At 40.1% G+C, this 12,792-nt stretch overlaps 1 protein-coding gene across 1 annotated transcript in view; it reads left to right on the forward strand.

Annotated features, from left to right (window-relative positions):
* CLCN1 (chloride voltage-gated channel 1) overlaps positions 1-12,792 on the forward strand; it is a 162,519-nt gene that overhangs the window by 74,646 nt on the left and 75,081 nt on the right. The window contains exons 7-10 of the mRNA XM_073595939.1: positions 1,383-1,461; positions 2,564-2,689; positions 4,896-4,980; positions 6,119-6,220. Coding sequence (XP_073452040.1) covers positions 1,383-1,461; positions 2,564-2,689; positions 4,896-4,980; positions 6,119-6,220 — 392 coding nt within the window. The remainder of the gene's footprint in view (positions 1-1,382; positions 1,462-2,563; positions 2,690-4,895; positions 4,981-6,118; positions 6,221-12,792) is intronic.

The raw sequence follows: 12,792 nt of genomic DNA on the forward strand, positions 1-12,792 counted from the left end.
AGAGCTAACACTGGAGAAGATAGTGGGGAGAACGTTAGAACTGTGTTCTGTCTACTCTTCCAGCTCCTCCTTTCTGACCAAAACATACATGCCAGTGCTTTTCCCCCCAGATATTGTGCTGTTTTTTCCTTTACTGTCCAGTCATAGACCTGGCTGGACAGGTCCCTGACTAAAGCCTCGTACGCGGATTGTTGGCCAACAAAGCGTCAGACTTTTGTCCGAAGGGCATGTGCCTGGATTTTGTCTTGCACACAATTGTCTGCCAACAAACACGAACGTAGTGACGTACTACAAGGAACTTCAGCTCTTGAGCGCCACCCTTTGGGCACCTTCTGCTAGTGTCATGTTTGCTGAGCATTGATTCCAAGCATGCGTGCTTGTACTTTGGACTTTTGTGTGACGGACTTGTGTACACACGATAGGAAAATATATCAACAGACTGTTGTCCGCCAAAAATTTACTAGCCTGCCATCCAACATTTGTTGGCAGAAATTTGGCCAACAATTGTCTGATGGAGCGTACTAACGGTCGGATTTTAGGCAAACAGTCTATCACCACACAATTCCCTGCTGAAAATCCGATCATGTGTACGAAGCTTAAGTCTATGACCAAGATTCGTTGTTTGGTGATGTTCTAAATAATATGCTGGGGGGTTTTAATTGCAATGGGGAAAAGTGAGGTCAGGGAAGTGGCTACTCTACCATGCAAGGGATTAGTGATTCTCAGTATTGGCCAAATAGAGTTACAAATCCTTTGTCAATTTAAAAAGTTCACACATGTGTACTTTAAACATGAATTTAGCTGTTTGCTTATAATTCTGCTTCAATTCGTTAAAAACGTTCTCATGTAGCTCAATTCACAGATGTCTCTTTAATTGTAACCTAGAGGCATGCTACATTGTCATCTTCATCGAAGGTCTGCTTATCATCTCATTTTACTCCACTATTTGTGTTTCCTTTCCATCATTTTCTTGTTTCATTTCTTGGAGTTGGAAGGATCCTCGGTCTCGGCATCTTTTCCAGCTTTGAGGAGTCAAACAGCTGCATGCAGATTGGGGTATTCTGTGAATCGGGTTGGGTTGAAGTCTTTAACTCACAAGCTGATTTTTTTCTCCTTTGTTTTTAACTGTCTGTTGTGTTTTTATTGTTGTGTTAATGACTTGTGACTTTGTATGTGTGTCATTTCTAACTTGTGATACGCCCCCCCAAACGTCATTGTCTCCTTTCCTGTTTCATACATGTGATGTCTCCAATATCCCCCACCCCCACCCCTTGTTTGGCTTGTGACCCACTTCTCCTTCTGTGCTTTTGTGGTCCCCTCTCATCTTGATTGTCTTATTTTCTACTGTCCATGTCCTGTGGTCACCCATGGCCTATCAGTAGCAGGCGTACTATTACACTGACGTTCTTACGGTGGGATGTGCAGTTGGTGTTGGCTGTTGCTTTGGGACCCCCCTTGGAGGCAAGTTGGATATGATCCTGTGAAAGAGAGTGAACTGTTTTGTGATGCATGCAATTACACCAGCAAGACACAAATACCAGCAGGATGTTAAAGGACCCCTCCACTGAAAAGCAATATTGTAGTTATAGAAAGGTGCCCAGTGGGCCGAGTCAGCCCCGGGGTTCTTGAATGTTTTGGATATTCCCAACAGAAATATTTTCTTGCCATAATTCCAAACTCTGTTTCTGTCCACCTGAGTTTTGGGTGTTCCTGCTCACTTTGCGTGATCCAGCTCTTCTTGTTATATTCTCCATAATTAAAATAAATTACAAAATCCAGCAGGGATGGCAGGGCCCCTTAAAATTGGCAAAACAGGTATACAAACCCGGGAACTACGCACAGATCTCACCAAGAATGTCCAAGAGATAGAAGAAACCATCAGATAATTTAACTCTCCAGGATCTACCAAAAGCTGAAATCCTGTATCTTTCTAGGGTCAACTGTCCCTTTAAGTAACTCTAGTTTAGCTTATGGTGGTGTGGGACATTGGCTAGTGTAGATATGCACAAAGAATAAAGTGTAAAAAAGTAGGCAATTTTGCATGTACAAAGGCAAGAAACAAAGAAAAGGAACACTAAATTAAACGAAACCACCAAAATTACATACACACACAAAAAAAAAAAATCAACATGCCATAAACAAAGTTTCCATTTTAGCAAAACTTTGCCAACAGCAAAATCCATTTAGCTGAAACCACTCTGCTTCTCCATGGTAATTATTTATACTGTGTAGAGAAAAAGATGTCCCAGTGAGTCATGGAAGATTATTTTTTTTTGTCCTGGCCCAGATGTTCTCAGCAGGGTTGCTTCACACAGAATTTAAGAATCAAAAACCTATTCCATGCAGTTTAGGATAAGTACTGTAATTCTTCTAAAAAGAGGAGTCCTATTTTATAGATTCAGTTAAATGTTGGTGGAATTCATTAGGAATCTATGGCATTGGATGTATCAAATGTGCTGCATGAGTGAAGATGAAGAATGGAGAGTATGACGTACTTTGTGTCAACAATTCTTTGTCATGTAGCCATGTGTTATGTTGTGTCATGGTGTGTGTTATTGCCTAGGTGTCTTGTTCAGCATTGAGGTCACCTCCTCCTACTTTGCGATAAGGAACTACTGGCGTGGATTCTTCGCAGCGACCTTCAGTGCCTTTATCTTTCGCGTTCTGGCTGTATGGAACAAAGATGCGGGTAGGTTTCAGTATACATTGTTGCAGCAGAGATTTTAGAAAGGAATGCATAAATATACACTATATTGTTAAAAGTATTAGGACACCTGCTATTACACGCATATGAACTTTAATGGCCTCCCAGTTTTAGTCCATAGGGTTCAATATTGAGTTGGCCCACCCTTTGCATCTATAACAGCTTCAACTCTTCTGGGAAGGCTGTCCATAAGGTTTAGGAGTCTGTCCCATTTATATTTTTTTCCTAACATGTGATGGCCTTCAAACAAAACTTTTCAGTTTTGGCATGATGAGTTTATTTATTCAATTATTATTATTTTTATTATTCTATAGGATTTCTATAGTGCCAACAGTTTATGCAGCATTTTACTGTAGCACCCTCTAACTAGTGTGCGAGGTGTATATAGTTTAGTTGTTAGTGTAACTAAATTGGCTTGGCTGAGAGCCAGGCCTGGGTTGAATCTGGATCAGGGTTGAGTGACTCAGGGAGTCTGGGTGACTCAGCAAGCAGCATCTCTGGTGCTTCCCCGTTTTCTGGAACCATGGAGAAGCTTCTAGATGTAGTGGGTGGAGGCTAGAAGGAGCTGCTTGGCATATTTATGAGGGCCCCAGTCAATCCCCAGCAAATGGGCTGGCAGGGGGCAGGCCACTTCATAAATAGACATGAGTCATGCCAGCAGGGGCAATTGGGTGGGCTGGTGAGTGTTCAGTCTGGGAGGACTGTGGAGAGAGTGCCAGTCTGGGAGGATTGTGGAGAAGTTAGCCCGGTGGGCTAGTGAAAGGGGCAGCTGCAGCCAGGTGGGTTGGTAGTGCCTGAAGAGGTGGTGCTGGTATCAGTAGGCACAGTGATGAATGCTGGACACTGAACTTTGTTACACAACCAAGGGGCCTCAGGTTCCTGTCTAAAACAGGCTTTTGCTTTAAATCTGACTGAATGCTGTGTCAGATTAACTATCAGTGTGCCAGTGGAGTTCTGCAAGCAAGTGAGTGCTGGAGAAAGCAGAGGAATGTATACAGAGACTGTATATAGGAAAAGTTGTCCCTGAAGTTTTTCTGAAGCCAAGTGGGCATCCTATAACTTTCCAGCCCTATCCAAGTTATTACCCTCAATAAAACAAAAAAAAAAATCTAAGTCACAGACTGTTCTCTGACTCTGTGTGCCTGTGGAAATTTGGTGTGCCTGGCTGTGTAGGGTGGGGGATCCCAATCTACCTGAGGCTCCTTAGAGGGTGCGCTGCATTACAAAATGTACGGAGACGGCCAAGTTACAATACAGTTCAAAACAGAAGGGATTAGAGGTCCCTTCTTATGCTTGAGCTTACAATCTAAAAGGAAGGGTCACGTGATTGAAAAGATAATAAGTGGTAGAGATGAGCTGATGGAGAAAGTTGAAGTACAGTTAGATAGAGGCAGGATAGACCTCCTTGAAGAGATTGGTTTTAAGGTATCGCCTAAAGGTGGACAGAGTAGGAGATAGTTGGATAGATTGGGGTAAGGAGTTCCAGAGGATGGAAGAAGCTCTGAAGAAGTCCTGGAGGCAAGCATGGAAGGAGTTGATGAAGGAGTTAGGGAGCAGGAACTCTTGTAAGGAGCAAAGAAAATGTTTTGGTTGTTTTTGTTTTTTTATAGAGGTTGGTGATGTAGCTTGGGGCAGAGCTGTGAATGGCATTCTATGTTGTTGATGTTAGTATTTTAAATTATATTCATTGGTTGAGCAAAAGCCAATGGAGGGACTGAAAGGGAGAGGACTTGGACACTTGGAGTGGTTGGTAAGGTAGATGAGTCTGGCAGCAGCATTCATGATGGACTGAAAGGGTGATAGCCTATGTAAAGGTAGGCCAACGGTTCCTCATTGATTCTCACCACCTCTGTCTTATCTTTTCCCACTGCTTGGATTTAGTGGTCAGCCTCATTGACTTTACTATGAAATCTGCTAGACAGGTAGACACAGGAGGAGCAGTAAGGGGAGGAGATTGCTGGAGGAACCTCATAGCTCTCTGGATTAGCTCCATATCATAGGTTAATACCATTACATGTTCCACTGGCTCAACCTCCAGCCAGAAAAAAAAAAAAAGAATATTGCTGGAAGTATTTGTTAAACCAAAATGCACAAAGGAACCCCAGTCTGTTTTGAACAGTGCTTATAACTAAAAAAACAAACAAAAAAAACAAATGGATCTAACAAATAAGGTGAATATTTTTTTTTCCAGTTACCATCACTGCGTTATTCCGCACCAACTTTCGTATGGAGTTCCCATTTGACTTGCAAGAGTTACCGGCTTTTGCAGTTATTGGGTAAGATTTCTTGTTTGTTTCCTCCCTTCAGTGTAATCCCTCCACTAAAAGCCAAATAATTAGCATTTTCTGAAGAGGGTTAGCTATGACCCCTGTATATGATATAGTCTCATGACAAACAAAAGGTTGAGAAAAGACTCATGTCCATCCACTTCTATCAATTCCTGCAGTTTTGGCCTTGTGGGGAAACTGCTGCAATTCTTGCCAAACAAGAAAAAAATACCTTATCTCTCCGAGGGTAATTGAATTATGTCCTCCATATTATCCTTTATTAATTATAACCATGGATATTGTTGGTGGTAAGATAGTCACTCAGTCCTTTTTTTTCAGTTCTGATATTGATTTTACTGTTACAACCTTAATATGAATTTCTTAGCCTAACCAACCTTACTATAATGAATCCCTCACTATGGCGACGGTACGTTCTTCTTTTCTCTCTCTCTACGCAACTGATGTCCTTTGAAATCCCTAAAGCTGAATTCCAGGCGCAATTCCAGGTCACATTGGTCCAGCATGGTATATTACATACCTGTGGGATCCTAGTGAAAGCTGGAAATCATGGTAATAGTCATCACTGCCACAGAGATCTCCACTGCTTATGGGTCATGAGCAGTTGTACTTCTGCTTACTGAACAAATGACAACACCCGCTCAGCTAGGGCCACATTCAGGGAAAATTTTTAATTATTTCAATTAATACAAAGTGATTTCTGATTGGATGAGGTGAAGATCCTTACCCTGTCTCTCTACCTCGGCTAATCAGAGAATGCTTTGCATTAATTGAGGAGATGAAAAGTGTTCCCTGAATGGCACTCGTGCCAACAGTGCAACCTTCTGTGCTCACAAAGCAACAAGGCAGCCACCCAGCACAGGACCTGGAAACTAGTGGAGATCACTGTGGTAGCGGTGCTTACTACAGTGACTTCAAGCTTCCATGGGGATCCCAATTAAGCTTGTGTACATTTGTTATTTCAATGACTCCTAAGGTGACTTTCATCCAAGCTAGACCAGTTCGGATTTTCTGACCTTCCTTCCATTTGCTCAATGTACTTCCCCGTCTTTGAACCCTACACCTATGTATAGTCGGTAATGGCATGGTCTGACCCAGGTTGTAAGATCATATTTCTATCTCCTTGCAGGATCTGCTGTGGATTCCTTGGCGCTTTCTTTGTCTACCTAAATCGGCAGGTGGTGCTTGGGATCAGAAGGAACCAGATCTTAAGTACCTTCCTGAGCCGCTAGTAAGTTCCACAAGACTGTAAAATTTGTTTGACTACTCTTCTAGTACTCTTATTATATGGGTCATCTTTGCTGTGGTCCATCCAGATCTGGTCCTTAAAATTAGGCGCTTTGTGCAAAACGCAACAAGGGTTTTTCTTTGATGTCTGTACATCTTCAATTAATCTTACTGTCGAGCTAGACAAAAAAGAAAATAAAGCAATTTCATTTTACTGTACTATGTTGAACATACCGGGTCCAGGCAAGGTCAAGGTCTGATCCTTGAAGTGTGGGATATGAGAAACCGGCTCTCCTGCAGCAGCAAAGTTTCTATGCCTTTGATCGGGCCCATGCTTGTTCCTAAAAAGTTTTGTAATCCCACCGCACTTCAAGTACCATCAAATCTAATCAGGAATATAGTATATGTCTCACAATTGTCTAATCGATACTCTTCTGTTGACATGTGCGATCCGTTTATTTACAAATTGAATTTCGGATGAAATTTTCGTTATTCAATTCAGTTCACAATAGTAACGAATTTCAACGAATCGGAGATAAATTCTAGTGAAACAACTAATTCATTTGTATTCATTTATTTCATTTTGACCTTATATTAATGTTTGAAGCATCCTAAATAACATAACGACATAACGAATGATCTGAAATGATTCAGATCCATTTTGTTACTATGTTGCATTAACATTTTTCATTAATTCACTACATATGAAATGGAAACATAAATACAGTAAAGTATAAAAGTTAAATAAGATGATCCTTATTGTGTTTGGGTTTGATGGAGGTGGATTCATCAGAATCTCTGAATCATAACATAACAAATTAATCCAAAACTGCTTGCCCAACGCATAACTTAGTTATACAGTGGCAGAGCAGCTCTCCTGCTACGGATCACGTACCTAGCAGGTGATCTGCCACTTCCAGGTAGGGGGTGCGTGTGCCGCGGCTGTGCATTGACACAGCACAAGCCAATCAGCAAGTGCCAATAGATGTCCGCCGGCACCTGCTGATCGGCTAGGAGAGATACAGAATGGAGCTCTGCCTACAGTGCCTTGAAAAATAATTCATACCTCTTGAAAAATTTCCAAATTTTGTCATGTTACAACCAAAAATGTAAATGTATTCTTGTATGCTTAAAAAAAAAAAAAAATATATATATATATATATATATATATATATATTATATTATATTATATATATCTATAAATAAAAAGCTAATTTCCCTTTAACATTTTTGACTTTTGCCTTTACCAAACTCCTACGACCTTCAGAAAATCAGACAACTATACTGTATGCATTCACAAAAACGTCAGCGTACAAAGTCCTAAATGCCCGCCTCCGCTCTATTGTGTGACATACCTTTCATTTTATTTTTAGCAATCCCTGAAAATGTCATTGTAAGCCAGAAAGTCTTCCCCTCCTTCCCTTCCAGAACAATTACTGGCTGCTTAATTAGTTTTCATTTAACATTCAGGGAATGCTAAATAAAACATGAGAAGCTGCACATTCCGAGGAGAAACATTATTAATCCTGTATATGAAAATGTCACCATTGTAACTGTGTACAACATTTATGGAACTGGGGTTGAATGGGATATAACCATGTTATCTGGAGACTTTATGGAAAAATGTAACAAATAATAGTAAGGGCCCTTTCACACGTGCGGACCATTCAGATCCGCCTGTCAGTTTTTTCAGGGGGACCTGAACAGTCGCTTCATACATCTCTATGGAGTGACGGATGTCAGCGGTGACATGTCCGCTGACATCCGATCTGCCCCGATCTCATCCGCTCCGCTAAATCCAGACAGATGGAAACCCTATTTTCCATCCGTCTTGCGGATCAGATGAAAATGAACAGGCGGTCCGTTTTCATCCGATCCCCCCATAGAGGAGAGCGGAGATCTGACAGGTCCGTTTCTGCACGCTGTGCAGAGACGGACTTGTCATCCGCCGGCTGAGCGGGGATCACTGGAGCTGAGCAAGCGGATGTCTGAATACGGATCCACACATGTGAAAGAGACGTAAAAAAAGAAAACTGTATAAAAACAAAAAAAAAAAAATCATTTATTAACCCCTTCATGACGGAAGGTAAAACAAATCACGATGCCTAAACACAGTTTTGTAACTTTGACATGTGTTCATATAACTGTACATATCATCAAAAAGGATCGCAACAGGACAAATTCGGTGGTAAATGGTAATGGATATCTCCTGACTTTTTGTATTATCAAAGGAAAACTGGCCCAAAATAGTAAAAAAAAAGAAAAAAATGATAAAACGTAGCTGTATATTTCTTGCTATTACCATACCATACCGCCAAGAACAACCCAATATAAATTCTATGTGTATGTCATTTGTTGTTTGTACCCATAGTAGGGCCCAGAAACAATAGTGCACATTTTGATTTTTTCAAAACAAATGCTAATACTAAATTAAAAAAATGCTTCTTTTAAAAAATATACTACCTAAAATACACCTGACCCTAACTTTAACCCTGACACTGACCTAGTTCAAGCCTGGATGCAGCCATTTTATCATTATTTTTTTTACACACACTTTTTTCTTTCTTACAAATTTATTCTCTAGCAAGGAGAAAAAAGATACAGTGTATCTTGTATGCATACAATGTATTATATAATGTATCTTATATGTATACAACGCATTTTCTCCAATCAAGAGGCAAAAGCAACACTGGGTGGGCTGCATAGTTACTGATCATTGTAAAAGCCAATCACAGGCTATTACAGCGATCAGCTGATAAGGAACCAGTCCTCCTGGTTTTCGATCATTTGTGTAAGACTCAGAGCAGAGCACTCTCAGCACAAACACATTAGTACATGTATGTGGCCTAACCTTTGACCCTGACATTTACCCTAACTCTAACCCTGACACTGACCTAGTTCAAACCTTGATCCAGCCATTTTATCTTTTTTTTTTATGTATTTCTTCTTTTACATGCATTTTTTATTGTTTTGACACATTTCTCCTCTAGTAAGGAGAAAAAAGATACAATGTATCTTGCATGTATACAATGTATTATATAATATATCCTGTATGTATACAATGTATTATATAATATATCCTATATGTATGCAATGTATTATACTGTATCCTGTATCTATACAATGTATTATATAATGTATCCTATATGTATACAATGTATCTTTTTCTCCAGTCAAGAGGAGAAAACACAGGGTTGGGCTGTATAGTTACTGATCACTGTGATAGCCAATCACAGGCTATCACAGCGATCAGGTGATCAGGAACCAGTTCAACTGGTTTTCAATCGGTGCAAGACTCAGAGCTATCTGGGAGCGTGCAGGACGGCACACTCTCATCCCAAACACAGTAGTACATGTATATGGCCTGACCTTTGACCCTGACATTGAATTTGACCCTAACTCTAACCCTGACACTAACCTAGTTCAAACCTTGATCAAGCCATTTTATCTTTATTTTTTTATTTATTTCTTCTTATACACACACTTTTAATTGTTTTAACAAATTTCTCCTCTAGCAAGGAGAAAAATATACATTGTATCTTGCATGTATACACATTATTATATAATGTATCCTATATGTATACAATGTATCCTGTATGTATAGAATGTATTATACAGTATAATGTATCCTATATGTATACAATGTATCTTTTTCTCCAGTCAAGAGGAGAAAATAACACAGGGTGGGCTGTATAGTTACTGATCACTGTGATAGCCAATCACAGGCTATCACAGCGATTCAGAGCTATCTGGGAGCGTGCAGGGCAGCATAAACAATTTTTTTTATTGGAAATGGTCAGAGCCCCTATCAAATTTTTGTTACTGTCTGTGGTTCCACTAGGGAGATTCACCTTCTTTTGTCCTGGTTGGAATTGTCATAGAAACACACAGGGGTGTGTAAAAAACAAATTCTACAGAGTTATTCATCATGTGAAACTGCATGTGCTTTGTTCTGTGTGAATTTGGGCAAAAATGAATGTTGTTAAGCTATTTTCTCTCCAGGTCAAATATTTGGTGGCTGTCTTTTCCTGTTTCAGACTATTCTATATGAGGCTCGATTCACACTGCTTCGATGGCAAATTTGTATGCATAGGCGTACGCACAGGGTATGCCAGGTGTGCCTGGGCACACCCTAATCACCCTGCGTGGTGCAGATTCTCCCTGTTTAGACCTCTGATAGTTCACCAAAGCCCCCTAATGGGGCTCCTAAAAAATTGTAATAAAAAATAATAAAAGAAACAAAAATTGTAAAAAATAATTAAAAATAATAAAAATAAAAACTACTGACACCAGCCTCTGCTCTCCTAATACCCTCTGTATATACACATGGACACACACATACAGTGCCTTGCAAAAGTGTTCACCCCCTTGGCTTTTTACCTATTTTGTTACATTACAGCCTTTAGTTCAATATTTTTTTAATCTGAATTATATGTGATGGATCAGAATACAATAGTCTAAGTTGGTGAAGTAAAATTAGAAAAATATATACATAAAACTATTTTTCAGAAATAAAAAACTGAGCTCTGGTGCAACCAATTACCTTCAGAAGTCACATCATTAGTAAAATGATGTCCACCTGTGTGCAATCTAAGTGTCACATGATCTGTCATTACATATATACACCTTTTTGAAAGGCCCCAGAGGCTGCAACACCTAAGCAAGAGGCACCACTAACCAAACACTGCCATGAAGACCAAGGAACTCTCCAAACAAGTAAGGGACAATGTTGTTGAGAAGTACAAGTCAGAGTTATATTATAAAAAAAAATCCAAATCTTGGATGATCCCTAGAAGCACCATCAAATCTATCATAACCAAATGGAAAGAACATGGCACAACAGCAAACCTGCCCAGAGACGGCCGCACACCAAAATTCACAGACCGGGCAAGGAGGGCATCAGAGATGCAGCACAGAGACCTAAGGTAACCCTGGAGGAGCTGCAGAGTTCCACAGCAGAGACTGGCTTATCTGTACATAGGACGACAATAAGCCGTACACTCCATAGATTTGAGCTTTATGGCAGAGTGGCCAGAAGAAAGCCATTACTTTCAGCAAAAAACAAAATGGCACGTTTTGAATTTACGAAAAGGCATGTGGGAGACTCACAAAATGTATGGAGGAAGATGCTCTGGTCTGATGAGACTAAAATTGAACTTTTTGGCCATCAAAGAAAACGCTATGTCTGGCGCAAACCCAACACATCACATCACCCAAAGAACACCATCCCCACTGTGAAACATGGTGGTGGCAGCATCATGCTGTGGGGATGTTTTTCAGCAGTCAGGACTGGGAAACTGGTCTGAGTTGAGGGAAAGATGGATGGTGCCAAATACAGGGATATTCTTGAGCAAAACCTGTACCACTCCATGTGTGATTTGAGGCTAGGACGGAGGTTCACCTTCCAGCAGGACAATGACCCCAAACACACTGCTAAAGAAACACTTGAGTGGTTTAAGGGGAAACATGTAAATGTGTTGGAATGGTCTAGTCAAAGCCCAGACCTCAATCCAATAGAAAATCTGTGGTCAGACTTAAGCGTGTGTTGACAGACTGTTAGCCTAAAATCCGACCGTTTGTACGCTCCATCGGACAATTGTTGTTGGATTTTCCGTGGACAAATGTTGGATGGCAGGTTTATAAAATTTTCCACGGACAAATGTCTGTTGTCAGATTTTCCGATCATGTGTACACAAGTCCGTCAGACAAAAGTCCAAAGTACAAACACGCATGCTCAGAAGCAAGGACGAGCCAGAAGCGGTCGGTCTTGTAAACTAACGTTTGTAATGGGGAATTAACATTCGTGACGCGGCAAATTATGAAATGCAGCGCATATTCTCTTCTTCTTTAATGGGATAATAATAAAGCTGCTTTGCTGGTGATACTGATGGAGTTCTGCCAAATGTATTTTAAAAGGCTTTTATTTCCTAGTGATATCAAGAATAATATTATTATGCTTGTTTTTTTTTTTTTTTTTATTTGGGCGAGTTACCACAACACCATTATCCCATAGTTTTTAAGATCAAAGATACAACTATGTTGGTGTCCCTTGGTAATTTTACATTGTATTTTTTTAAATGTAACTGTCTACTCCCAAACTGTCATTTGAAATAAAACACATAGCCAAGTATTATTCTACACAATTTTTTATTGTGCATTAAAAAAAGAAAACAAATAAAATTAGACATGCTATCTGCCAATAGAACTTAACCAAAAAGTGCATTCTATGCATCCAAAAATATAGAAAATACACCAAATCAAATCATTATTCAACCAAAAAATAAAATAAAAGCCTCATGCATGTGTCCTGCTTCTTAATATAGGGGGTCAGCCATGCCAAGAGTTGGTGAAAGCAGGGGTCCGTCATCCGGAGATAATTCCGAAAATCATCCGGATTATTCTTCTGGAGCTCCCGCAGCAACAGCATATGACATAATTGGTCATGATTAATAAAGCAACCAATTTTTGGTCCAAGAAATCCTCCTCCTTCTGTTCCTGGACTGGACTTGGGTCAAAGCAATAACTCCAAGGCCAATAATAAATAACATGTTATCTCCTCCGATTCCGCAACATGTC

Source organism: Aquarana catesbeiana, linkage group LG08, assembly GCF_042186555.1.
Source record: "Aquarana catesbeiana isolate 2022-GZ linkage group LG08, ASM4218655v1, whole genome shotgun sequence".
In the NCBI taxonomy this organism is placed as follows: Eukaryota; Metazoa; Chordata; class Amphibia; order Anura; family Ranidae; genus Aquarana; species Aquarana catesbeiana.